Below are 27,320 nucleotides of genomic sequence, written 5' to 3'. Positions count from 1 at the left end.
GACTATCTAGTAAAACTGTTCTGCGGGGGAGAGAATAAGATTTCTTTTGGTAATGACGATTTTAGAAAAGAGTATGCTGTTTAGCTGCTTTTATTACCCGCTTTGCAGGTTGGTGGGGCCTGGGCTGGGCAAAGCAGCTGCGCGAGCTCCCCCTCCTGCTGTTGGACGCAGCCAGAAAGCCCCCTGCTGTGGCGGTCTTCTCTGGGTCGTGTGTCCTGCAGTTTTCTTCCATGACCTCCGGTTGACCACCCGGAGCTTATGCTGGGGGCCAGCTGTGAATTTGAGAGTTTCTTCGTGTTGGTCTTTATAATGCAGCTCATCGGCGTTTTTAATTCCAGTGTGGTTGTTCTTGGTGGTTATCACTGAGCTCTGCTGCTTTTCCAGCCTCCGTCCGTTCTGAGCCCTGGCAAAGGAAACGGGTGAAAGGCAGCTAGCACGCGTCAGACCTAGTGTCTTCTTCCCGGGCAGCACTGGATCCTCACAGATCACGGAGGCAGGTTGGAGACCGGAGTCACCGTGGGCTGTTGGAGACCCGCTGTTCCCAGCCTCTGGCCTTAAGCTCCAAGTTTCAGCAGATACCCCTGCCTCTTACTTCCCAAAGAACCCAGCGTGTGCCTTAACTCTCTACTTCTCAAGAAAATCCGTTTCTGTCTGGCTCTCTTCCAGCTCTCAGCTCAGCCTGAGCCTGCCTCTCACCTCATCCTTCCTTCTGTGTCTGGGAGGGCCGGGTTTTAATGCTGCTTTCCTGAGGTCACATCACTGATCAGCCGTTTCCCCCTTGCCTGCCTGACGTCCGTCTCCACGGGTTCCTGGGAAGGATGGGGCAAAGTATGCCTGCTTGGTATTCTTCCCGTGGGCTCCTGGCACGTTTTGGCGGAGACGGGTCACACGGAGCAGTTTGTCCTGCTGTGTTGCGCATTGTCTTTCAGCAGTGCCTGCGCTGTTGCCTCTCGTTTGCAGTTGTGCCTTATTTCTGAGTTTTCTGTTTACTTTGATGGTGTTCCTAGTGTTGCTGTCCCTGTCTGTCTTTGTGTATAAACATGATTCCACGACTGTCTCTGTCCCGCTGTTGCCGTCAGTCCTTTGGTTTAGCGTGGTGGTGTTCTGCGGTGAGAACATCAGTCTGCTGCTGTTTGTACAGTGGCTCTTGCTTTGCAGGCCTGCAGTTGTGTCTTCTCATCGTATCTCTGGCCAAAGGCAGGGGACATCTAAGAACAGGGCTCGGATTGCATTGAGAAGAATGTGCTGTGGAATTTTATTTTTATTATTATATCTTCTTCTTGCAAAACTAGTGAAAACTGCTTAGTGGTTGACTATACCAGTACTTACATGTACATCCATAAATTGGAAAGGACTTCCATTTTTTTGTAAACATTACTTTTGTTCTGACGTCAAACTATTACACAAATTCCTAGGTAGATAACCCATGTGTTTTTTTTCCACACGTGTGTGTGTGTTTGTATATATGTTTATTAAGATATAATTGACATATAACATTATACTAGTTTCAGGTTTATAGCATAATGATTCGATGTTCGTATATATTGTGAAATGATCACCACAGCAGGTCTAGTTAACGTCCATCATCATGGTTACAAAATTTTTTTGTGATGAGGACTTTTAAGAATTTACTTTCAGGACCGGCCCCGTGGCCGAGTGGTTAAGTTCTCGCGCTCCGCTTCCGCGGCCCAGGGTTCCGCCGGTTCGGATCCTGGCGCGGACATGGCACCGCTCATCAGGCCATGCTGAGGCCGCGTCCCACATGCCACAACTAGAAGGACCCACAACTAAGTATACAGCTGTGTGCCAGGGGGATTTGGGGAGAAAAAGCAGAAGGGAACAAAAAAACAAAAAAGAAGATTGGCAACAGTTGTTAGCTCAGGTGCCAATCCTTAAAAAAAAAAAAGAATTTACTTTCTTCGCAACTTTCCAATATGCACTGCAGTAATGTCAACTGTAGTCACCGTGCCGTGCGCTACGTCCCATGGCTCATTTTATAACTGAGAGTTTGTACCTTCGGGCCCATTTTGTTCATCTTCCTCCCCTGCCTCTGGCAACTACCAGTCGGTGCTAAGTTATCTCTGAGCTGAGGTTTGTTTTTTTTTTTTTGGTTCCACATTTAAGTGAGATCACAGGGTATTTGTCTCTCTCTGACTTATTTCACTTAACATCCTGCCCTGAGGGTGCATCCGTGTTCTCGAAAATGGTGCAGTTTCCTCCTTTTTCATTGTCGAATGATATTCCATTGTTTATATGCTACATTTTCTTTATCTGTTCATCATCACTGGGCACTTAGGTTGTTTCTGTGTCTTGGTGGTTGTAAGTAACGCTGCAGTGAACGTGGGGATGCATATATCTTTTTGAGTTAGTGTTTTTGTTTTCTTTGGATAAATACCCAGAAGTGGAATTGCTGGATTATACGGTAGTTCTATTTTTAATTTTTCAAGGGGCCTCCACACTGGTTTCCATAGTGGCTGCACCAGTTTACATTGCCACCAACAGTGTGCAAGGGTTCCCTTTTCTCCGCGCCCTCGCCAACACTTGTTATTTCTTGTCTTTTTGATAATAGCCATTCTGACAGGTGTGAGGTGATATCTCCTTGTGGTTTTAATTTGCATTTCCCTGATGTTTAGTGATGTGAGCACCTTTTCATATACCTCTTGGCCATTCGTATGTCTTCTTTGGAAAAATGTCTATTTAGATCTTCTGCTCAGTTTTTATTGGGATTGTTTGTGTTTTTCTGAGTTGTATGAGTTCTTTATATATTTCGGGTATTAACCCCTGAACAGATACATGATTTGCAAATATTTTCTCCCATTCCATAGGTTGCCTTTTCATTTTGTTGGTGGTTTCCTTTGCTGTGCAGAAGCTCTTTAGTTTGATGTGGTCCCACTTATTTCTGGTTTTTGTTAGCTTTGCTTTTGGTGTCAGATTAAAAAAATCATCACCAAGACCAATGTCAAGGTTACTGCCTGTTTTATTCTAGGAGTTTTGTGGATTCAGGTCTTAGATTCAAGTCTTTAATCCATTTTGAGTTAATTTTTTTGGGTGGTGTATGATAGGGGTCCAGTTTCATTTCTGTGCCTGTGGCCATCCAGTTTTCCCAGCACCGTTTGTTGAAGAGCGTCCTCTTTCCATTGTATATTCGTGGCTCCTTTGTCAAAAAATTGGCTATGTCTGTGTGGGTTCATTTCTGGGCGCTCTGTCCCGCCCCGTTGCGCTGTGTGTCTGTTTACGGCAGTGCCACGCTACTGTGACTGCTCTTTCTGTTCTTCCTGCTGTCGAGTGCATTCCAACTCCTAGTGCCCCTGGGGACGGCAGAGCAGGACCCTGCCTGTTCTTTTTGCACCATCTTCTCACCTTCCAGGGCTACAGAAGACAGTGCTCCGCTGCTGTTCACAGGATTTTCATGGCCAGTTTTTGGAAGTGGGTGGCCAGATCCTTCTTCCTAGTCTGTCCTAGTCTGGAAGCTCCGCTGAAACCCGTCCACCATGACCCTGGCCTGAAATCCCAGTGGCAGAGCTTCCAGCATCACAGCGACCTGCAGCCACCACGGTGTGACAGCGACAGACGGGTGGTGTGGGTCCCCGACCAGGAAATGAACCCAGGCTGTGGCAGTGAGAGCGCCAAATCTTAACCACTTGGCCACCAGGCTGGCCTTTGATCACGATAGCCTTGTGGTATAGTTTGAAATCAGGGACTGTGATGTCTCCAGCTTTGTTTCTTTCTCAAGATTGCTTTTGCTATTCGAGGTCTTTTGTAGTTCCATACAAATTTTAGGATTGTTGTTCTATTTCTGTGAAAAATGCTGTTGGAATTTTGATAGGGATTACATTGAAACTGTAGGTTGCTTTGGGTAGTATGGACATTTTAATAATATTAGTTCTTACAGTCATGAACATGGACTATCTTTCCGTTTATTTGCGTCGTCTTCGGTTTCTTTCATCAGTGTCTTAGTTTTCAGAGTACTGGCCTTTCGCCTCTTTGGTGAAATTTATTTCTTGGTATTTTATTCTTTTTGATGCAATTGTAAGAGGGATTTTCTTAATTTCTCTCTGATAGTTCATTATTAGTGTGTAGAAATGCAACAGGTTTTTGTGTATTGATTTTGTTTCCTGCGCCTTTACTGAGTTCCTTTATCAGTTCTAACAGCTTTTTGGTGAAATCTCCAGGATTCTCTCTATATGTCATGTCATCTGCAAATAGTGGCAATTTTACTTCTTCCTTTCTGATTTGGACGCCTTTCGTTTCTCCTTCTTGTCTGGTTCCTCTGACTGGGCCTTCCAGTGCTATGTTGAATAAAGGTGGTGAGAGTGGGCATCCTTGTCTTGCTCCTGATCTTAGAGGAAAAGCTTTCCGCTTTCCCCACTGAGTATGATTTTAGCTGTGGGCTTGTCATATGTGTCCTTTGTTATATTGAGGTACATTCCCTCTATACCTATTTTGTTGAAAGTTTTTATAAATATCATAAATGGATGTTGACTTTTGTCAAATGCTTTTCCTGCACCCACTGAGATGATCATTTGCTTTTTATTCTTCACTTCGTTAATCAGTTGTATCACACTGATTGATTTGCAGGTGTTGAAGCCTCCTGGCATCTCTGGAATAAGACCCCCTTGATCATGGTGTGTGATCCTTTTAATGTGATCTTGACATGAGTTTGCTAATATTTTGTTGAGGGTTTTTGCATCTATGTTTATCAGGGATGTTGGCCTATAATTTTTATTTCTTGTGATATCCTTGTCTGTTTTTGGTATCAGGGTAATACTGGCCTCGTAAAATGAGTTTCGAAGAGTTTTTTCCTCTTCTCTTTTTTTTGGAGTTTGAGCAGGATTGGTATTCATTGTTCTCTGAATGTTTGGTGGAGTTCACCAGTGAAGCTGTCTGGTCCTGGACTTTTGTTCATTGGGAGGGTTTTGATTGCTAATTCAGTCTCCTTACTGGTAATTTATGATGCTCCGGTTTTCTGTTCCTTCATGAGTCAGTCTTGGTAGGTTGTGTGTTTCTAGGATTTACCCATTTCTTCTGGGTTGTCCAATTTGTTGGCATATACGTGGTTCATAGCTGTAGCTAAAGGTTTGTCAGTTTATCCTTTCAAAGAACCAGCTCTTAGTTTCACTGATCTTTTTAATTGTCTTTTTAGTCTCTTTCATTTATTTTCGCATTGATCATTATTATTTCCTTCCTGCTAGTGACTTGGGGCTTCGTTGTTCTTTTTCTAGCTCCTTGAGCCATACATGATACAGCTCTTGTTAACTGCAGGCTTCAGGTCTGTGTCTGCAGAGTCTTGGTGAAGGTATTCTAGCAAGGTGTCAGTTTGACATTGGTGGTCGGTGTGGGAATTTCAGGGACTTGTGATGACACATCGATTCATTTATGTGTTCATCTAGTCTGCATTCATTGAGCACCTGTGTCTTGTGTCATTGTGCTCTGAGAGCTGAGCTGACCAAAGGTCATACTTTGACAATGTTATCAAAGAGATACATAAAGTCACTTTGTAATTGTTCACATATCCAGAATGCAGTACAAATGAGTCCATGTTAAACTTGAAAATTTTCACAGGTTTGGAGAAAAAAATACAGATCTTTGCATGGAGTTGAGTGAATTTTTTATTCTAGGATGATAATTACAAATGGAATCAAGAAGGCTTTGCTTATATTCCTGTGCATCCATAAGAGGAAGTTAAGGATGGGTAAGGTACATATGTAGCTTTGATAGATGACAGAAGCAGGTGAACTGTCCTGTTTCCTGTTTTCGTTATCAGAGACAAAATAACTGAATTTCTTATTCAGGCCAGTTGAAACCAGCAGAAGATTTTCTATGTTTTGTGAATATCTTGGTGACAGAGGATAAGTATTTAATTTCAAAAAACTTTGTAATGTAGTGCATGAAGTCATGTCCAGAAAGTTGACGATATTTGGCCTTTAGTAAAAGCTTTTATTTTCTCAAAAACTATATTTTAAAGTGTTGTAGTATTTTGTAGTCCAAGGTGATTTTCTTTTCATAGTGATGGAGTAGAAGAGGAATTTGTACCTGCTTTGCTGAGTAGAAACCTTGTTTGAACTTCTGCATCACTTCCTGGTTTCATTTTATAGATTGCGCTTAAATAAAAGTTTCAAGTTACCATAGTGCTTTGAAATTAGACCATGCGTTTTTCAAATATTGTAACAGAAGGGATGTTCATTCTTTTTGATTAGCTTGTGCAGAAGCCCAGGAAGTGTAATCACGTGCTCCTCCTGTGGTCTCTGGGTGCTGTCGGGGCTCTTTCTCCCTGTCGTTGGGCCTCTCTCATGGGCTGGGACCAGTGGATTGTGTTCATTCTGCATTTGTGCCGAAGAACTGTAGCTTGCCTCAGGTCATTGACTCTTTAAAATGAAACTTTGTTCGTATTCTGAGTTAATTTCTCATAATGATGAGTTTAGAGGTTTTGGTATTTGAGGTAGTCCAAAAGATTGTTTAAACTAGACTAAGTGTGGATCTGATTACTAACATTATCAGAAATTTCCCCATTTCTTTATTTGTAGCCTAAGTAGTGGATAAGTGGATAAGTAGGGGATAAGTTCTTAAAAAGTCATCAGATTGGCTTTCAAACAAGAGGGCCGCTTAGCCCCTGTCTGGTCCTCCCCGTGAGCACTGTCATCTTGCCTCTGTCCACGGTGGGCCCGTGGCTCCTTTGATGTCTGGACTTCATTTGTGTGCTGTGTGCAGCCCAGAGACACTTACGTGATGAAACACCTTGCTTTTTTCTTTATCATTCCTTTCAATTTATTGTTATTAAAGTGTAGTTTTAAAAAATATGATCCTGGAAGTGTTCAGCTTACATCAGTAAGAAAAGTTGATAGAGTTAGAACAGTTTGTTTTTTCTTTAACTTTATTTGCTGAAAATAAAGTGATTTCTTGATCTCTGAACATTGGGATATTTAACTAACTGTCCCTTTTGTATTACTAAGAAGAGGCTGTGCCTTATCATTTAAGAATTATTAATTCTATGTATTTCTTTTTTTACCCCAACAGAGTTGTTCAGGAGACGACTTTTGACTTAGGAGGAGATGTTCACAGTGGAACAGCATTGCCAACGAGCAAGGTGGGTAACAGTGTGGTACCTGATAGGACAGTGTGTGTTTACCCTTGTGAGATGCCGTGGATGAATTATTGGTAATATGCTCGTCAAACTGTTACAAAAACAGACTTCACAGTGGTCTCTACGCGTGGCTTGTCCTCGTCTGTTGAATTCTCTCTCAGTGATACGTGGATGACATTAGCAGCCTGTCTTTTCCGTAAGGCCAGGGAAATGGTGCTTTCTCTCCCCAGCAGCGTGCCCCAGGCCTGTCCCCTCTGTAACCAGCCTTCTCGGTCAGGTGACCCCTGAAGACTCCTGCTCTTGGTGACGTTACTCGGCTTCGGTGCTGGTCCTGCCCTCAGCTTTCCTTCCCAGACACTTTGCTTCCACAGTTATTCCTTATCTTTTGCGTAATCATTCATTTCTGTCCTCATTTTGATTACCTATTGCTGGGTGACCAACCACCCCAAAACTTAGTGAATTAGAACAGCAGCCGGTTTGCGTGTTTCCACTTGTGCAGTGTGGTTTGGACCCACCTGGGCAGTTTGTTTGCCAGTCCTGCGGGTGGTTGCTTGTGTGGCCGCATTCAGCTAGTGGGTTGCTTGGTGGCCGGGCTGTGCTGGGACGGCTGGGCCTCCCTGTCTTCCTGTCATCTCAGGTCCTCTCCTGGACCTCTCACCCCATCGTCTCTCTGGGGCAGCCGGACGTCCTGGTGCCTCCCAGGGAGCACAGAGCGCGCAGCCCTCCCGAGGCTGGGCCTGGAGCTGGCCCCGCGGAGCTTCCCCCACCTCCCGTCGGTTAAAGCGAAGCACGGGCTCGGCCCAGATGCAGGGGAGGGGCTCCTCGAGGTGGGACCCATCAAAGCCGGGCCTCAGCAGCGTCAGAACGTGCGGCAGTGTCTCCTGGTTCTAAGCCCTTACTGTTCCAGCCATTGCCCACGGTTTTCTGCTCCTGTTCACAGCACGGTTTCTGGAGGAGAGAATCTGTGGTTGCTGTCCCCGCTTCCTGTAACCCATCTCCTTTCCTCGCTCCCCCGGCTCCTGCCCGTGCACAGGGACTGTCAGCCGCGGGCTCTGCCGACTCCAGGTTCGAGTCCCGTGCTTGTTCTCCGTCGGTCTTCGCTGGGTCCCCACTTCCTTGGTGCGCTTTCTTCTTTCAGCTTCCAGGGTGTCTCCCCGATTCTTCCCACTGCATGCTCCTTCCTCCTCAGTCTGATTTGTGGGTTCTGCCTCCTCCTCCTTCGCCTGACTTATGAAATGGGGGGGCCAAGGTTTCAGCCCGGGGCCCCTCCTCTGTGACACCTGTTCTCTGTGGTCTTAGGCAGTTGCCTCAGTTAAGACACCATCTGTGTGTTCATTACTCCCGCTGTCGTTGGTCCGACCTCTCCCCACTCCACAGTCTTGCTTGACATATCCATGAGTTTGTCCAGCACGTATTTCAAGTTTGACGTAACTAAAACAAAACTAGATTTTCCTTCTCAGACATCCTTCTTTCCCTGATCCTTCCCTATTTAAGTAAATGCTACCCCATCCACAGCGGTGCTCCATCTGTCGCAAGTTATCCATGGTTCCTTCTTTCTCTCAGCCTGTATATCCAACCATCGGCAAGGTCTGTTTGCCCTGCCTCTGAAGTAGTCCCCGCCTGCCTGCCTTTCTCCCTGTCGCTGTCGGAGGTCCAGCTTAGGCTACGGTTGTCACGGTGGGAGGACTGCGAGCGTCTTGGAGGGCAGCGCCTCTTCGTTCTGTTCCGTCCCATCGCTCTCCTCCCAGCAGCCAGGCTGATGTTTTGAACATGTAAATTCGGTCCTGTTACTGCCCTGTCTTCACGGCCCGCGCTGGCTTCTCCTCCCACATGCCACGCAGTCTTCACCGGCTCACCCAGCTCCTTGGGTGACCTGGCCCCTCCGTGTCAGCTTAGCGTGTGCTGGCCGGGGCTCCACTGCTCCACGCAGGCCACACTGGCTCCCCTCCCTGACGCCTGCCTCTTTCCCATCTGACGCCCGAGTGTGTGTTCTTCTAGAATGTTCTTTCTGCTGGTTTTCACATGGCTAGTCCCTTCTTATCTCAGACCTCAGCTCAAGTCACCTCCTTGAGGAAGTCTTCCTTGATCATCCAACCACTGTTATTATGCCTAAGTTCTCTGTGCAGCTGTTATTTCATCTGATACTTTCTCGTTTGTTGATTGACTGTGGACGGTGAGTGCTGTGAAAGTAGGGCTAGTGCTTGGTCTGTTCACTGCGTCCTCCTGGTGCTGCGAAAGTGCCCGGTACGTGAGATTCCCAGGAAAGATCTGCTGAGTGAGTGAATGAATAAATACCCTTGAGACCAAACATAACTGTCTTTATAAAAACCTCAATTTCTCATAAACATGTATAGTCAAAATAGAAAACTTGGTAAGTTGAGAAAAAAATGAAAATCATGTGTCCACAACTTTTAGCTGGCTGTTGGTGACATTCGATGGGTATTTTTCTGAACTCTTTATTCATGTATGTGTGTGTTTATACTTTCTAACATAATTAAATCTCTGTGCATGCACCCACGCGCACACACTCCTTTCTCTCCTTCCTTTGGCTATTTTGTGAGCATTTCCTTTGAAAATCATTTAAAAACAAGCCATAATTGTTCTATAATATGTTAGCATGTAAAATGCTGTAAGATGTTTCCAATGTACGAGAAAAGAGTATCGTTTATGAAGTGGGTTGTATAATCTCATTTATGGAAAACAGGAAAAACTAGACGGATATATACAGCACAGTGTTAATCTCTAGTTGGTAAGACAAGGATGATTGTTATTTACTTATCTATGTTTCATTTCTACAGTAAACAGATGTGATAAGAAAACTTACATAAAATTTTTACTGCAATGCATTTCTTTATATGAATTTTTTTCTTCCGTTCTGATTGTTGTCTTAGCATAAATAAGTCATCCTTTTTGTCTGCCGTAGGTTGGCTAAGAGTGTGTGCTGTTTGGAAGGACTTAAATGTACTGTATTGAGTTGCCGTGTGTCTGGTTTTCCCTATGCTGATTAAGGGCAAGAAGTAAACCAGTTTCTGTACTGAATTCTTCATTAGGTATTGAGCTATAATGAGCAGATTTTTTTAATCCTTTCTTAAAACTAGCAAATAAAGACCATAACTCTTCATATTGTACATAGTCTCTCAGCTGTGTCCTGGTTAGGAGAGCTTTTTGGATAAAGTCACTATTATTACTGTATTTTCTGAAGAAACCGTGTGTGTATGTCCCACTTTTGCATGCGCGTGTTTTAAAGCTGACATCTCGCGCTCTGAAAAGGGAAGTGGCTGTGTTGTATTATTCCTTTAATGGCAGTGTGTTCCTGGCTGTGCCACTGTGGACATGACGTCCTCCGCATGGCTGTGGCTTTTTCTCGTCTCTGCTCTTGCTCAGCATCTGTGCCTCGTCTTCCCTGCGTGACAGCCTTGTATCAGATCTTCACCTGCAACGCTGAGTGTCGCGCTTGGTTGGTTGGCGTGGTATGTTTAAACGCTTTGTGTTTTCCCCTTGGACTAGAGCGCCACGAGACTGGACAGTGACAGAGTGCCGTCTGCCTCCAGCACAGCCGAGCGAGGGATGGTGAAGCCAATGGTCAGAGAACAGCAGCAGGATTACCGCCGGCAGGACAGCAGGTGGGGCGTTTTCCTCTTTCGTGTGGGAGTGGGGAGCATGTTCTTGGGGGGTTTGGGTAAGGATGCTTGAGTCCCTAGGGGCGTAGCTGCCATGTTAGGGTGCTACAGGATTTTTGAGAGTGTTTCCTTTTCATGTTATTGAGTGGAAAACAGTGCTTCATCAGCCGTTGTATCCCTCGCTGCTCTGCTGCTGTGTTACCCGTCGAAGCAGGAGGCACACTGAATTAACGTCTCTGCTTTACGTGTGCTGCTCTGAAAAATGTGGGGAGAAGGAGTTTTTATAGAGTTTAATATTTGATAATTTTTATGTTTAGATAAAAGTAGTTATTTCACCCATTTCTAGAAGAAATCCTCATATGTTTAAAAATGCACGGAGCCAAAATTGCTTTTGAAGTCGGGTTTTTTAAGAGTGACGGAGTTCCGTGCTGCTGTGTCTCATGCTCTGCTGTGCTGCTCTCTGCCTCTTGGGGGGGATGGATTATTTTTCTTCTGACATTGTTCTTGCCCACCTTTATTGAACAGAGAAATTCTGCCTTTTGTTACTTCCTTTTCTTATGATTTTTAAATATATATCACCTTAATAAGTCAGACTTCGACTTCTTTGTGACCTCTGAAATTGTTGAAATGTTGGAAAGCCATGTCAGTGCCTCGGACACGGTGGCTGAACAGCACATGGCGCGTTGCAGGTGCAGATCAGTGTAGACGGCAGCAGTGGTGCCAGCACTGCCCCGTGGCTCTGAAGGTCGCAGGGGCAGCGGGGGCGCACGGCAGGAGCGCTTGCACTGCTCTCGCTGTCGGCAGGGGCACCGGGGCCCGCGTCTTTGGGCGCAGTCCAGACGTTTGATCAGGCTGTCCTGACTTCCCCGCACAGTCACAGGTCCAGTGCCCGAGGCGTTAGCTGAAGCGGTAACTTGCCCAAGGTCACTTATCAAGTCCGTGACAGGCTCCTGATGCAGTCTTTTAATTTCCCATCTTCCAGCAGAGGGCACTGTATATCACAAGATTTTAATATCATTCATCATAGTAATTAAATTTGTACATTTATATGGGAATCTCAGGTTTTTACTTCGTTTTTATTGTGGGCTTTTGGTTTTTACTCAAGATTTTCGTTGACTATGTGAGTTTTTTTTACATGCAAGAATAGTCTACTTTCTGTGCCCATACTTGTTTTTGGTGGTGTAATGTAGAATAAGATGTTCAGAACGGCAAATTAGTATTGTAAGGAATGCCTCTGTTTATTTATAAGGTGATTGAGAGGTATGAATCATAGTTCTTCGTCCATAAATATTTGATTGAATGAATGAATCAAGAGATGGGGGAGGGGAAAGATATTAGGATAATGCTTTAGGATATGCAAAATTAATAAGTAAGCTATGTTAATATAGTGTCGAAATAGCCAGATGATAGTTCATTGTATGTCAGAAATTATTTTATTCTGTGAGCATATATTTTAATTAATTTCTTGCAAGGTCAGATTATTTTGCTTTGCAAAGACTTTATTAAAGGTTTTATTTGACCTATAAATATGTTATTTTGTTGATATTAAGACAGTGATAGAAACATGATTTTTCCCATTTTTAGCCCTTGTGTTTTTCACATATACAGTATTGGTGTAAGCAGTACTTAACTGGTGTATGGTCGTGTGCTGCGTAACGATGTTTCAGTCAACGGTGGACTGCATATGTGACGGCGGTCCCATAAGTAGCATTTAGCCTAGGTGTGTAGTAGGCTATGCCATCTAGGTTTGTGTAAATACATTCTATGATGTTCACACAGTGAAGAAACAGCCTAATGACGCATTTCTCAGAATGTGTCCCCATCATTAAGTGATGCATGACTATATTCATAAAAATCTGAGTCACTTTAATAAGCATGTTTGAAACACTAATTTTAGTCAAGGAAAAATCCTTTTGAATGATGGGAATGACTTTTAAATTATCACTGCCATTTTAAAATTTTTTTCAATAAGAATTTAAATTCCTCACTTTTACTAGATTTGTTAAATTAATGAAATATTAACAATTGATAAAGTTTATCCAGGTTCATTTTATGAATATTAAATTGAAAATAACTGCTTATCTGCAATTTTAGATGTCTGTAAATGTGGTGGTGTAAGAGAGATGTAAAATATTCGAGAATTTATCTATTTTTATAAGAGCATCTTTTATAGCTAAATTGTTAAGTCCAAATTATTTAATCATAGACTGGAAAATAAATTTTGAAGCATATAATTTGATGAAAAGAAGATTTTTGGTTTTACTTTTAATGATTATAATAGTTTGAGTTAACTCACATCGTATTTTCTCCTTACCTTTTGATGCATGGAGAAGATGAGAATGAACGGAAGAGAACATTTGTTTGTTGGAAAGGAGTTATTTTAGTTAGCTAGTATATAATGTATAAATCTGTAATCATCATAGGGTTTTTTTTGAAAAAGTTTTTTATTATTTGAACTAACTTATTTAATGAGTGGATATACCAATGATTCCAAATGTTTAATTCTGGTAGGTTATTAGCCATTTGTCTAAGATTGATAGACTTAAATGTTGCTGCAGAAAATGACTGTCATTTTGAATCAAGAATAAATTCAAATATTTTGATAACTATGTTGACTTTCCATTTCACCATATATGAAGATTTATTTGAATAAATATTGACCTCAGTTTGGTTTGAGCCAATAGTTATCTCAATAGCTCTTTCATTCCAGTGTAAAGTCATTATGATCCCCACTGTTTAATTTTCAGTTATGTTTGCAGAAAGACAGAACACAGGTTCCTTTGCTTTGCTGTCAGTTTTAATTTTCTTATCTTTTCAAGGACAGATTTTTGGAGAATTATCTCTGTTAAAGTTGAACTAAAATGATAAAGATATTGAACTGCTAAACTAATCCTTTGGGTATTTGTAATTTTGGGGGCGGGGCTGGGTAACACAAATGTTATACATAAAATATGACTAGTAGCGAACTGAATTAGAGTAATAGTTAAATTGCTTGAAATTCTGATCGAATGTCTAAATGAGAGTAAAACTGAACACTATCCATCTAGAAAAGTATGAATCTATTAAGATGAGATCTAAACTGGATTTGTAGTTATTTGTCTGGCACGTTTTAGAAAGTCTCTTCTTACTAATGGCTTTCAAATGTTTTTGACTCCAGTGCGTAACACAGTCATGCTTTTCATGGTGCCCTGGGGGACGTGTACCTACATGTGTCTATATTTATAACTGGGAGAAGACTTCCCGTAACACTGCCCACCTTCCATCCGACCAGTGGGGGCAGGGTGACCCACTGTTGGAAGAACTCTTTTATAGGAATAGAAATGTTGCTGACCTTTGGGTTAATTTGATCTGGAGTGCCTGGAAGGACGTCACATTAATACAGTGCTAGTTCTCAGAAAGGTTCCAAAGTATAGTTTCTCTTTGTTTATATTTTTTGACAGTTCCTTATTTTTGTAGTGTCAGGCTAAATGATGAAAAATCCCTGGGATTTATGTGACTTTAAGAAGAAATGTGAGTGAGTAGGATATGTTTTTTTAAGGCGTGTGTCACTGTGAAAAATGCTGATACTGAATGGCTGAAGGGGACCTTCCGGGGTCGTCTTATCTTTCTCAGGAGAGAAGACCATGTCTGGCTCTTAGGAAGTTTTCCTCTTTCATGTATGAGAGCTCAGTTTCAAGCTCAGCGTGGTTTAGGTTTTCCGCGTGTCCCCAGCAGGCACTTGAGCCAGCACCACAGCAGGTGCACAGCAGCCCGGTCTCCGTCCTCCGCACAGAGTCTTCGTTAATAATGGAGACTGTTTTCAGATCTGTTCTCAGGACGGAAGCAGATACTTCAAGGAACTGACCTCTGTGAGGAGCTGGGATGTGATCGCTCCCAGCGCGCTCGTCGGATATTTGAATAGGTTATGTAGGAAAACGAGGCACTGCCTTGGGCTGTGTGTTACTTGAAAAACTATATGGGGAGTTAAAAAATCATTGCAGACATCTGCACAGGTTGTCGATGATGTTATTAGCTGTGTGACCTGAGTTTAAGAGATGGCAACGTTCTTCTTTCAGAACTCAGGATCTTCCTGGGCCTGAGCTCATATTGCCTGCAAGCATTGAATTCAGGGAGAGTGGTGAGTAATTTCAGAGTCCGTTGTTAGTGAATTATTTCTCGTTCCGTTTTTCTCCATCTGATTTTCATGGGTTTTTCTTTTTTCTCCTTTTTTGAACTCTTCGCAGCTGAAGATTCATTTTTATCTGCCATTATCAATTACACGAATAGCTCTACAGTCCACTTTAAGCTGTCCCCTACGTACGTGTTATACATGGCCTGTCGGTATGTATTGTCGAGCCAGTACAGGCCCGACGTCAGTCCCACGGAGCGGACGCACAAGGTGATTGCGATCGTCAACAAGATGGTGAGCATGATGGAAGGGGTGATCCAGGTGAGCACAGCCGCCGCGCCGCCGCTGCAGTCCTCGCGGCCGGAACTTCTAGACCAAGGCAGTCTCTGTAACTTGCCGGATTTGGTGATGTGTTTGACTTTATTTTGAGAATAAAGGTAGATAAATAATATTGATTGTATAGCTTTAAAAGCTGAAAGGAATTAGAAACTTTTTTCTATTTCTTTCCTACAAACTTTACAGTAAGGGAAGAACTGTATGTGGTAACATAATGGTCATGAAAAAGACCCTTAAAATTGCAGTAGTTGTGAGAAAGGAGTTGTTGTGGGTTTTCTTACAACTTTTTAAAAAATAATTTATTCAGGTGGAAGTCACTTAACATGAAATTAGCCATTTTTAAGTGAATGAGTCAGTAGCTTTTGGTACATTCACAGTGTTTTGCAGCCACCACCTCTGTCTGGTTCCAGAACTTTCCCATCACCCCAGAGTAACACTTCTTACCGGTTAAGCATCTTCTCCCCAGCACCCTTTCCTCCATTCCCTGGCAACCACCGTAGAATTTTCTACTGGTTATAAGAAGGCCTTGGCTCTTTTTTGTGAGGAAGTTTGGCCCTGAGCTAACATCTGTTGCCAATCTTCCTCCCTTTTTTTTCTTGCTGTTTTTTTTCCCTCCCCAAAGCCCCAGTGCATAGCTGTATATCCTACTTGTAGGTCATTCTAGCTCTTCTATGTGGGCTCCCACCACAGCATGGCTCAGTGAGTGGTGCATAGGTCCGAGCCCAGGATCCGAACCCTTGAACCCCAGGCCTCTGAAGAGGAGCGTGCATATTTAACCACTCAGCCATGGGACCGGCCCCCTGGCATTTGCTTTTTTATAATTAGCCTACTATGATGTTGGTACTAATCGTCTGGGTTTTTTAATAGCCCTTATACGGGTATAATGGACATGACGATGAAACTCAGGTTCCAGCTCTTTCATAAACCTGTTTTGAAAATTTCCAGAAGTAAGGGTGTTCTCTTGGCAGAATGATTTATTTCCTTTAATTACTTTCTATCTATAGTTGATAAAATTGGCCTAAGAGTTTTCACAACTTACAGATAATTTGAAGATTTAATCTTTCAAGTCCTTAAAATTAAATTTACAGATTTTTAGAAGTTTTTCCTAAATCATCATCAGTGCTGTTATTCAGCTGTAGCTCTATTGTGCGACGTGAAGTAACGTGACTGGATGGTTCGGTGGGTTTCTCCTGTCAGGATAAATTGAGGCAAACTAATCTTTTAATTCCCTCAGAATTGTTTTAAAAGGCCAGAATTTTTCAAGGAATGTTTCTTTTATGTTTGAGTGGTTAGCATATAAATTTGATGGGGTTTTTATTCTCTTACCCAAGTGAGGAAGTAGATAAAAAGGAAAGCCATTTTATTTGGATACCATTTTGTTCCTCTCATTATTTTATAATCAAATGTGGATTTCCTTTTCAGTTGTCATTCAGAGCCATTGTCTGTCTTCCGTCCTGTTTGGGTTTCTAAAGCCTGTTTCAAATTGTGAAACTCCTGTCGTCAAACTACTTTTGATAGACTTTTCCGTATTGAATTTGAACTAGTTAGTGAAATTGCCATTATCAAAACCAGTCTTTTAAACTTCAGAGTTAGGTTTAGTATGTGATTGGAGGGATCTTAAAGTTTTAGAAAACAGCGATGGTAATGAATCATTTAAATTCTTTAATTTGTAAAAACCTACTTTCAAAAGCAATTCACTCCTTTTTAGTATAAGTTTTTTTATACATTTTTAAATTCTCAAGTTTTATTTTTACTGTTTCTGTTGGTCTTTCCTGTCTCTTTCATTCTTATTAATGAACCTAGGGGAATAGCTCATCGTGGTGTACCTTTAAGTAGTGAAACACAAAGTGTAATTAAAAGACAGTGAGAAGTCCCTCCTTTCTAAATCTTTTAAAGAGATCGGTATGTTCATGTGTTGACTGTAACATCTTCTTTATAAACTCCGGGAGTTCTCTTAGTTATTGTGCCAGTGTTAAGAACAGAGAACTAATTGTTTATGCCGCTTCCACAGCTGCTTCAGTGCCATAAATGAATGTGTAATTTGGGAATAACATAACTAAATGTCGTACCTTCATGTCGTACCTTCATATTAGTGTTTTGATTTTTTTAAACTATCATGATTGTTTACAAGTTTCTTTCTCTCGTTCTGCTTGATTTCCCCTCGTCTGTTTTTCTCCAGGAAGTAGACCAGGTTGATCAGGTAGGACATACTGCTGGGAGCTGATCCTAGCTATGTTGGCTTAGCTGAGTTTCTCATGCTGCTTCCATGTCAAAATACGATACTACAGCTGGACTGAACAGTTCATAACACTCATTCAGCAACTGAAACATGCAGTACTAAAATCCTTTTTTGACTGTGCAACCTTTATCAGCATTTCATAATTTCTGCTTAATGCACTTCAGTGTGGATATGAAATGACAAGTTCTGTTTCTTCTCCTTATTGTTTATCCTTGGTTCCTATTCTTTGGGTCTCATCTGAGGCTGCCTGGCCTGCACATGTGGTCGGGAGAGGATGTGATAGATCAGTACTTGATACCGAGTTGCTTGGCGTCCACCCAGTGACTCTGAGTATCAGGGTGGCTGTGGGTAACCATGGATACGTGTGTGTATACTTCACAGATTACCAGATAATGCACAGTTCCCAATTTGGCCTGGTGGTATCTGATAGCTCCATTTCTCCACTGGTTCCATGAGTTGTGGCTAATTAGACCCATGTGTCTGTACGTGAATCCTCAAAGGAAGCTGCGGTGGGGGGTGTTCATCGCCCATGGCTGTGTTTCACCAAATTCCTCTGCACCTATCTGGTATCTGTGGTAAATACCTTGGTGAGAATGGGAAGGTACTGGTCTATCTTCAGCAGCTTTTAAAGAGCATTCCTTTTTATTTCTGCTGCTTTGGTTTGTCCTGTGGTTGCTTATGGACATGTGTTCTGTCTGCAGAAACAGAAGAACATTGCAGGGGCTCTTGCTTTCTGGATGGCAAACGCATCTGAGCTTCTCAACTTCATCAAGCAGGACCGAGATCTCAGTCGAATCACATTGGATGCCCAAGATGTTTTAGCACACTTGGTTCAAATGGCGTTTAAGTAAGGAACACGTTTTTGGAGATGACACTATTCTATAAAGATTTAAATCATAAGTTTTCTTGTTGAATTTTCAAGACTAATTTTAAAGGTTTTTATTTACCCTAATTGAAGATGAATATCAAGAAGCATAAATAACTATGTGCAAAATTTGTTGACTTAATAAATTGAATTTAGTGAGCTATGTTTCAAGAATCCTGAGAGTAAAGCTGTTCTGTTTTTTCAATGGAAAATGTTTCTAAACAGTCCACATTGTTTCACATCTGGGATCCTGCCTGACAACAGCAATGTTGTCATGCTGAGATTAATAAAATTCTTTCCATATTTTCAGATATCTGGTTCACTGTCTTCAATCAGAACTGAATAATTATATGCCAGCCTTTCTGGATGACCCGGAAGAGAACAGTCTGCAAAGACCGAAAATAGGTGAGGATGTTCTTTTCTTTCCTTCCGTTCCTCCGCCCCTGCTTCCCTCTCCTATATAACCTCATTTAATATAGAATAGATGTAAGAGGGAGATATTTTTTAAATAGATGAGATGTCCTATTGGATTTCGCATCCTTTCAAATAATAAATTTTGCTACCGTGTTTTATTAGAGAATAGTAAATCATTTTGGTGTGTCATTCTGGTCATACTTTTTCAGAAAGTCTCTTAGGGTGAACTTAAATAAGTATAGTTAGTTAGTATCTGTCTAGTTGGAGACCACGTCGCCTTTCCTCTTTGAATGAGATTGGTATTTTAGAGGTGACTAAATAGGTATTATTACCATACAGGTCTTGTTGTTACGATACAAGTATTGTTACCAGTACCGATAGGTGCCATTGCTACCTTTCTGTAAATTTACTGCTCATTTGGAAGACTCTCGGTGAATGACGTTCGGGGCCCTGTCTCCGTCCTGCTTTTCTGCACAGACGATGTCCTGCACACGCTCACGGGCGCCATGTCTCTGCTGCGACGCTGCAGAGTGAACGCCGCGCTGACCATCCAGCTCTTCTCTCAACTCTTCCACTTCATCAACATGTGGCTGTTCAACAGACTGGTGACGGACCCCGAGTCGGGACTGTGCTCCCACTACTGGGGGGCGATCATCCGCCAGCAGCTGGGGCACGTTGAGGCATGGGCAGAGAAGCAGGGCCTGGAGTTGGCCGCCGACTGTCACCTCAGCAGGATAGTGCAGGTGGGCGTGCTGCATCTCGCTGCCCCATGGCTCAGGCACCTCGTTGTGAAGGGCTGTGATTCTGTCGTGGGTGAGGACTGGGACTCAGCGAGCCCTCCGCACGCCCTATTGGGGTTTTCCATGTGTACAGACGATGAAACAGCGGTGTGGTAGTTTGCCCAGGTAACTGTTACAGACTGCAACAAGCTTGGTGGCTTGTTTTAAACAGCAGAAATTTGCTGTCTCAGCCTGGAGGCCAGAAGTCCAAGATCGGGTGTGGGCGGGGTCTGCTCCTTCCAGCTGCGGGAGAATCTGTCCCGGCCTCTCCGCCAGCTGCTGGTAGGCTGGCGCCTTTGGTGTTCCTGGGTGTGCAGATGCGTCACCCCGATCTCAGCCGTCCTCTTCAAAGGACATTCTCCCCGTGTGCCCGTCTGTGTCCAGATGCCCACTTTTTATAAGAACACCAGTCACGTGAGACCTACTGACCTCATTGTAACTTGATCACTTCTGTTAAGACCCTTCTATCTCCAAATAAGGCCACTTTCTGAGGCACATGGGGTTAGGGCTGCAACATATGAGCTTTGAGGGGACACATTTCAGCCCATAGCAGGTGGTAACCAGTAGAATAAATATCCTTAAAGGGTCCTTTTTATTGAGATCAGTAAGGTATGTTTCGTAAAGCTTCATACTGAAAGATAAATTCCAGTTTAAAAATGGGTGGTAATTAGCTCTCAAGAACACAAAGCCAGGTAACCACACAGCAGAAACCTTTAGCGATACGCGAAAGATGGAGGAGGAGTCAGCATCCGCCCCAGAAAGTCAGCAAACCAGACAGGAAGAGAGGAAGAGAGGAATGAAGGAGTGCAGCACGGCTGTGTCCTAATGCCTTAGTCAGCTCTGAGGGAATTTCTGAGACATTCAAAACCTGGGTGGTATTTGTATTATTATTACAGTGTATAGTTTTTTATTTTTTCTTAATTTCTTAATCTCTTTAGTATAGAAAGAGGCCACTACTCTCGCACTTTGAGTCAGCTAGTTAAAAAAGGTCATTACAATGAAACTTTATTCAGACCCCATTAATCGGTAATCTGAATGGTTATGTAAATGTCTGAAGTTTCTAAGAGAATTTTTTAAATGCTTTATGAATGTAAATAAATCTCATTATACATATATATTTTAGTGAAGTTAAGAGGCCATCTAAGAACCTTTACTAGACAATGCTTTCACTTCGTTTAATGTGTACGGTTGATGTTAATGGAACTTAACATCCTGCATTTTAAAATCATGTTAGCAAGTTAGTACAGTTTTACAGACGTTACATAAAGGGGACTATTCGTGAAATGCTTTTAAATTACGACATTTCATGGCATCTGTTCTTTTAATAGGCAACCACTTTGCTCACGATGGATAAGTATGCACCTGAGGACATCCCCAACATAAACAGCACTTGCTTTAAGTTAAATTCCCTGCAGCTTCAAGCCTTGTTGCAGAATTATCACTGTGCGCCCGACGAGCCCTTCATCCCAGCGGTGAGTGAGCCGCCCCGCACTCCACAGTGTGGACACGTTTGCAAGTTACCTTATTTCTTTAGTAAATAGGCTCACTTACTTAATCATCTTACAAGATCGTTTTTGCTGCTGATGTATGAGTTAGGGTTCAGTACAGGAAGTAGAAACTACACAAGCATTTTAAGTAGAAAGGGATTTAATTCAGGGAATTAGCTTCTGGAAATCATTGGAAGGGTGGGAGGGAGGAAGTTCGGAAGTTGCCCTGGACTCTTAAGCTCCTGGGCACAGCGCTGTGACCTGCGACCCAGAGGCCCGAAAGTTGCTGCCACAGTCGTGGGAGTCCTCGCATCACGGGTGCTGAGTGCCGAGTCACGTCCCCGTGTTGCCTGTCAACAGCAGCAGCAGGTGCCCCCCGCCTCCCCCCGCCACCGCACAGCCGCCCCCCCGGCCTGTGCAGAGGCTGGGAAACTCCAGGTTCTCATCCAGACAGTCTGGAATGTTGGCCTTCCTGCTTCTCACGAGAGGACAGGGGTGAGAAACCCAGTCCAGCGTATGCTACAGCAGGCAGTTGATCAAGTGAGAGATGCTGCTAACACCTGCTGCCAGCAAATCAGAGCTTGATGCAGGTGTCCTGAGAATTAGATGGAGAGATAAGGTAATTAGGTGAATGGTTGACCTCCTGGATTGAGTTTATGCCTACAAAAGAAATATACAAAATAGCCAAAAGCTGGAAATCACCAGAGGTCCCCCAACAGTGCGGGGCGTGAGTGGATCTTACCATGGTTGTGTAAAGGGCACCGCACTGCAGTGAGGACGCTGTGCCTGCACTGCGGCTTGGTGCTGGTAGGACAGCACTTGCACAAGGAAAGACGCGGGTATCCACCATGTGCTTCTGTCTGTATGATTGTGGAGAACACGCCGGAGGCTGGTGCTCAATGCCAGGGTGGCGGGACTTCAGGGAAGGAGGTCGGGAGGGGCGGCCTCGGGGGTCGTGTTCTGTCCGTGAGCTGGGTGGTATGTTAAGCTGGTGTTCACCTTAGTGAACTGTACAGCTGGGATTTGTGAACTTTCCTGTGTGTATATTATATATTAATAAAAAGTTATAAAACAGAAATTACCCATAAACCCATGATTCAGGAACAGCCTCTGTATAAGCTGGGAATAGATATATTCATTCTGATTTTTTAGATTTAACATTATATAAGCTTTTTCCTGTGTCATTAAACATTTTTACAAAAAGAGGATAATTAACCAGTGGGTATTAAAGAATTGTGCAAGGAAAAAATGATTACTTTTAAAAAGAGAAAGAAACCATTTTCTTGTGATTGAACAGTTTCTATTTAAAGCTACAAATTATTTGAAATAAACAACATAGTATCTTGGTTCATATATTAAAAGTGTGTGCTTTGCTAGTAGTTTGTTGCTTTACAAACTGATTTTGAATATATGGATAAATTTGTTCTCCCTCCGTAGGTCTGCGTGTATGCATATAACCACGCTGCAAATGATTGAACCTTGTTTTGAGTAATTATTGGTCAACTGCGCCAGTCCCTTGGGATCTCTTTCTAATTCCGCGTTTGTTCTGTAAGCAGGATCTGATAGGAAGCGTAGTGGCTGTGGCTGAGAACACGGCTGACGAGCTGGCGCGCAGTGATGGCAGGCAGGTGCAGCTGGAAGAGGATCCTGACCTGCAGCTGCCTTTCCTTCTGCCAGAAGATGGCTATTCTTGCGATGTCGTCAGAAACATGCCAAACGGTTTACAAGAGTTTTTAGACCCTCTGTGCCAGAGAGGTAAATCTCATTTTCGCTGCCTTAAGTCTGACCCGTGACCCGGGTTGGAGCGAGCGTTTGCCTAATGATGGGTTCTCCTATGGCAGTCCCCGCGAGTCCAATGCACCCTCTGTGCTTCTGGAGAAGTCTCTGTTCCAGTGACTTGGAAGTCAGCATTTCATGGTGACGCGGGTCAGAAGTGTGCAGACACAGAGTTCTTGTGGGTGTCCGCTGCCCCCCTGTGAGCACGCGCTCCGCTCACTTGGTTCCGTGATCCCCTTTCCGCCTGGGCTGGTGGGAAGGACCTTTCATTGCTCCTCCCTGCCTCCTGCTGTTGTGTGAGCTTGGTCGCTCTGTCGATCAGCACGGCCTTGTGACCATGTGTCGTCCCAGCAGGGAGAATCGTTCAGAGCAGCATGAGCGTTGGAACCAGTGGCCTGAGTTCTGAGGCCAAGTCTGTCCCCCGGGGTTTCTCATTTGCGGTGGCTGTGCGGTGGGGGCTGAGCGCGCTGCTCGTGGAGCACTGGGACCTGCGGCACAGGGCGAGTCTGAGCGCTGCCGCCAGCGCTGGGCTGGCACCGCGTGTGCTGGGGACCCAGACGCCAGCCTTTTTCACACAAGTGGAAGCCCTGTCCTGGTTTTATTATGCGCCTTTTTACATTTTCATGTTGATGCAAATGCCACACTTAATCCTGAAGCCTGAGCTTTTAAATTAGACCAACTTTCAGTCCCGGTCTGCTGCTGTTTTGCAGTGTGGAGCTCAGGTGAGTGGAAATCTAGACCCACAATTTAGGAGTTAGTTTAAACAAATAAGAATAATAATAGAAAAGTAAGGTTTTATGTCCATAGGTATATAAATTGAGTGAGTGTGCTTTTTAATTTCCATGAGTGTTTTACGCACCACAATAAATAGGCTTTTATGTCTTCAGAGGTGTTGCTGGTTTAAAAAGTTCACGTTACAGAACCACTGCTTGTAGTGAATGTGTTTGCAGGACAGCAGGCGCCTGAACCGCCCCGCAGGGTAGATGGCGCTCCGCTCAGCAGCAGAGGCAGGCTGGGCTGTGGCCCTCGAGGGAACCCTGGTGGCGGCTCAGGGCCGGTGGGGCAGGGACAGCCCTGGGCCCTGGCTCCCGTGTGGCCGTCAGTTCTGGGGAGAGGAAGGGGACGGGGCTGCAGCGCACTCTGAGAAAGCTTCAGGCAGGCAGTGGCGTCCCCGAGCAGGGGGCCTGCCAGAGGGGCCCCGCCTCGCCCCCGGCCCGCGCTGCGCTCTGCATCCCACACCTCGAAGCACGCCCAGCGCCTCTTGCCCGGCTCTCCCCTCTTCCCTTCGGCCATCGCCTGCAGGAGTACGGTCCTCCGTGCCCTTGAGCGTGCGTCGTCTCCCTCCAGCCTTGCTGCCTGCCTCCAGTCCACACGCCGTGTGCGTCATTGCATATCCATGCTCTTCCCTTCCTACCCATTCCTCCTGTTTGGCGGACGCGCCTTCGGTTATTTCCTTCAGTTCCCGTCAGGCATCCCTCCACCTGGAAACCGCATCCTCTCCCCAGCGCCTAAGCCGCCTCCCCCGATGGAGTCCCGGGTCCCTCCTGAGGCCGAGGACAGCATTTGGAGTGCATGTGAGTCCCGGAGCACGGGCTCAGCTGCTCCTCAGCCCCAGCACCGGGCCTGTGCTCTCCCACTGCTGCTCTTCGCTAACATCTGTGAATGGCGTGTGGGCAGACTCACCATCTAGCGTTTTCCAGATATGTCAATCTGGCGTGTGCACAGCTGCCAGTTGTGTAACGTGCCGTGGAGTAGCTACTTGCCCAATTGCGAGTGCTGAGGTCTCGACTTGATGGTGAAGCTTTCCCTGTGCCTCCCCTCAGGCTCCCTTGAAGGATTGCTTTTAGGGTGTCAGGGATGTTTCATCGCGGTCTTGGCACCGCCACCTTATTTCGTATGTGTTAGAGGATAGTGCAGCCTAGTACAGAGGTGCCTTCAAGACTTACAAAGGGTTGGGTGTCTTCTTCTATGACATCACTGTTTTTAATTCCTCACGTCCAGTTCTTTGTAAGCCAGATAAAGAACTACTGTGTGCTCTCAATTTATATTCCTTTTGTTTTTTTCATATAATGCATTTCTGTGGGAGAAGGCTATAAAACCAGCATGGACTCCTACCTGATCTGAGCTGCATTCCTTAAGCTAGGGAAGCAAAGTGTCTACTTCCAGTGTGGCAGACTTGTCACAGAAACCTGACGTTTGAAAAGATGAGAAAATAAGTTACAATTGTTGAAATTTCAGAACCGTGGTAATTATGATTCCCTGAAATGGGAAAGAGGAGTAATTTGTAGGTTCTATTTTAGTGAAACTGATCGAAACAGTGATTTTTTTAAAGGACTAGAACTAAGTAAAGTTAACTTATACCCTTATTTTAACTAAATATACTTGTGACATCTTCTTTTCCCTATACCACAAACAACCTTGTAAATGTCCTAAAATAATAGCCAAAAATAGCCTCACTGGTGGAATACTAGCGTGGATCAGAGTGCCACTGATGCCAGCTGGGCCCTGACCAGTGCCTGGGTCACCAAGGGTTCACCTTACCGAGTGCTCCCGGAAGCTCTTGGTATAGAGAGTGACACACAGTCGTGTGCCCTTCATGGTTCTTTGCTGCTCGTAACAGGAAGTCCACTTTGGAGAAAACTTGGCAAGAATGTGCAAGGCCTAAGTGATACAGCTTTGGCAAAAAATTTCCAGAAGCACAAAATAAGATCTGACTAAATGAAGCATGACATATTTTGAATTGACAGTTCAATTAGTTTTGTAAAGATGTCATCTGCCCCTGATGAAAGTATCAAAGATATTCTTTAAAACATTACAAAATGATTTTAAAATTTATTTGTAAGAACTTAGTTTGTAAGAAATTTTAAGAACTTTAACTTTCTGAGTATGACTTTTCAGAAAGTTTGGACAGAGTCATGAGAAGGGGCCCATCGTAACCCGGAATTGCTAGACAAGTGAAATCATGTCACGGAACTCAGTGTCTGCTAGCGAGGCAGGCATTCACGGTAGTGTCCTTCTCTGGTCCCTCCTTCCTGTGCCTTTGTTAACGAGATATCCTGAATCTTATGGAGGAGCGCGTAGTCGAGTGGAGTAGAGAGAGCTGCAAGGAGGTGATTGCAGTGCAATTCAGTAATTCCTCATAGACGTAAGAAAGGAAGTTCTTTGGAACAAAGAAGAGGGGGAGACCAATTTCACTCTCTGCTTGGTGTTGAAATTCCATCGGACCAGGATTAAATATGTGATTTTAAATGTCTGAAAATTCAATTTTCAGAGGGTACAAATGTGTAGAGTAAGAAAAGTAAATATTGTCAGTAGCTGTTAAGCAGTCGATGCTGTATGTTGCTTCCCTTGTGAAGATTGTGTGTCTGACATAGTGTGCTTTTCAGTCTTACAGTTTGCTTGTTTTCTCCTCAGGATTTTGCAGGTTAATTCCTCATGCACGTTCACCAGGTACCTGGACAATATATTTTGAAGGTGCAGATTATGAAAGTCACCTCATGCGTGAGAACACAGAACTGGCAAGTATCATGAGGATGATAGATGGACTAGGAAAATAAATGTATTCCCTATGATTTGAAAATTTGATGCAAATTCGTTCCTTATAGTGAAGATTGTTGCGTTAAGAAAATTTTAAATCACCTTTAAATACCAATTTTATTAAAAAAATCTTAAACCCACAATTTATATATATGTGTTTTTGTTTTCAGGGCATGTCTGTACAGTTTAATCTGTAAACAGATGGTACTTTTTAAAAATAAGGAATATTTATATTCACAGTCATACCAGCCTTAATGATAATACATCTTTTAAAAATATGCAATATGGTAGCCTTGACAGATTTTATAAGAAAATATTTCTTTGTTAAAAAAGTATTTTTTTTTATACTTGGTTCCACCTTGTCTTAAATATATATCAAATCAATTTACTAACATTTCCTATCTTTTTGAAAGAGTGGTCAATCCCAACATTCACTAGCTTCCTGCGTTTTAAGGGAAATTCCCCTTTGCTTCATATAGAGTTTTAAACAAGAAAGGTGTAGAAAGGGACGCCAGAGCCAAGCTGTCTTCTACTACATATGCCAGCATATCTTTGTTTAATAGATCAGTCCAGAAAATATTTAAACAAATGAAGTTTTTCCTCCTCGAATTTTGTTCAGTTTCATTTACCTTAAATATTTTTCTGTAATTACCATTTTCATCTCTTAAGCCACTTAAGGGTCCAAAGGAGTGAGCAGCTGTAGCTCATTTGTCACGGTTACCGTGGAGAAGGGGTGCTGTCTTATGCCTGATTGGTTGTGGCAGTTTAGTCGCCTGTCCGTCCACCTGTCCCCAGAGGGCAGGAAAATAGACCAGCGCGCCTCGGCCTCCTCCAAGATTCAGAGTCCGTATGTGAGAAACAGCCATGAGTCTCCGAAGCTTCCGAGACCTTCTCGTGCTGTCCTAGATTATTAGTTGGTAGTCGATCAGAACAGTGTGCCTGTGACGTGCCTAATTTCTAAGAAAACAGGTTATGTGAGGAGGCAGTACTTAATGTAAGATAAAGAATGTGATGTATGTTTTGTATATTAATTCAAGGGAAGTCATTTATTACGGCTTAGTAAGCACACTTTAGGTTT

At 43.6% G+C, this 27,320-nt stretch overlaps 1 protein-coding gene across 36 annotated transcripts in view; it reads left to right on the top strand.

Annotated features, from left to right (window-relative positions):
• The window catches only part of AFDN (afadin, adherens junction formation factor), a 140,093-nt gene that overhangs the window by 69,258 nt on the left and 43,515 nt on the right, over positions 1-27,320 (top strand). For 20 of the 36 annotated variants that reach the window (XM_070602868.1, XM_070602901.1, XM_070602879.1 and 17 more), the window contains 11 exons: positions 7,015-7,084; positions 10,589-10,704; positions 14,757-14,818; positions 14,925-15,130; positions 17,325-17,345; positions 18,086-18,231; positions 18,560-18,654; positions 19,141-19,406; positions 20,771-20,914; positions 22,486-22,684; positions 26,120-26,223. In XM_070602868.1, the coding sequence (XP_070458969.1) occupies positions 7,015-7,084; positions 10,589-10,704; positions 14,757-14,818; positions 14,925-15,130; positions 17,325-17,345; positions 18,086-18,231; positions 18,560-18,654; positions 19,141-19,406; positions 20,771-20,914; positions 22,486-22,684; positions 26,120-26,223 (1,429 nt within the window). The remainder of the gene's footprint in view (positions 1-7,014; positions 7,085-10,588; positions 10,705-14,756; positions 14,819-14,924; positions 15,131-17,324; positions 17,346-18,085; positions 18,232-18,559; positions 18,655-19,140; positions 19,407-20,770; positions 20,915-22,485; positions 22,685-26,119; positions 26,224-27,320) is intronic. The other 16 variants (XM_070602887.1, XM_070602899.1, XM_070602897.1 and 13 more) reach the window with 1 other exon arrangement.

The sequence above is a fragment of the Equus przewalskii genome, chromosome 32 (genome assembly GCF_037783145.1).
Source record: "Equus przewalskii isolate Varuska chromosome 32, EquPr2, whole genome shotgun sequence".
Lineage (NCBI taxonomy): Eukaryota > Metazoa > Chordata > Mammalia > Perissodactyla > Equidae > Equus > Equus przewalskii.
Note: the sequence above shows the minus strand (reverse complement) of the source record. Positions and strands in the feature narration are given on the sequence as shown.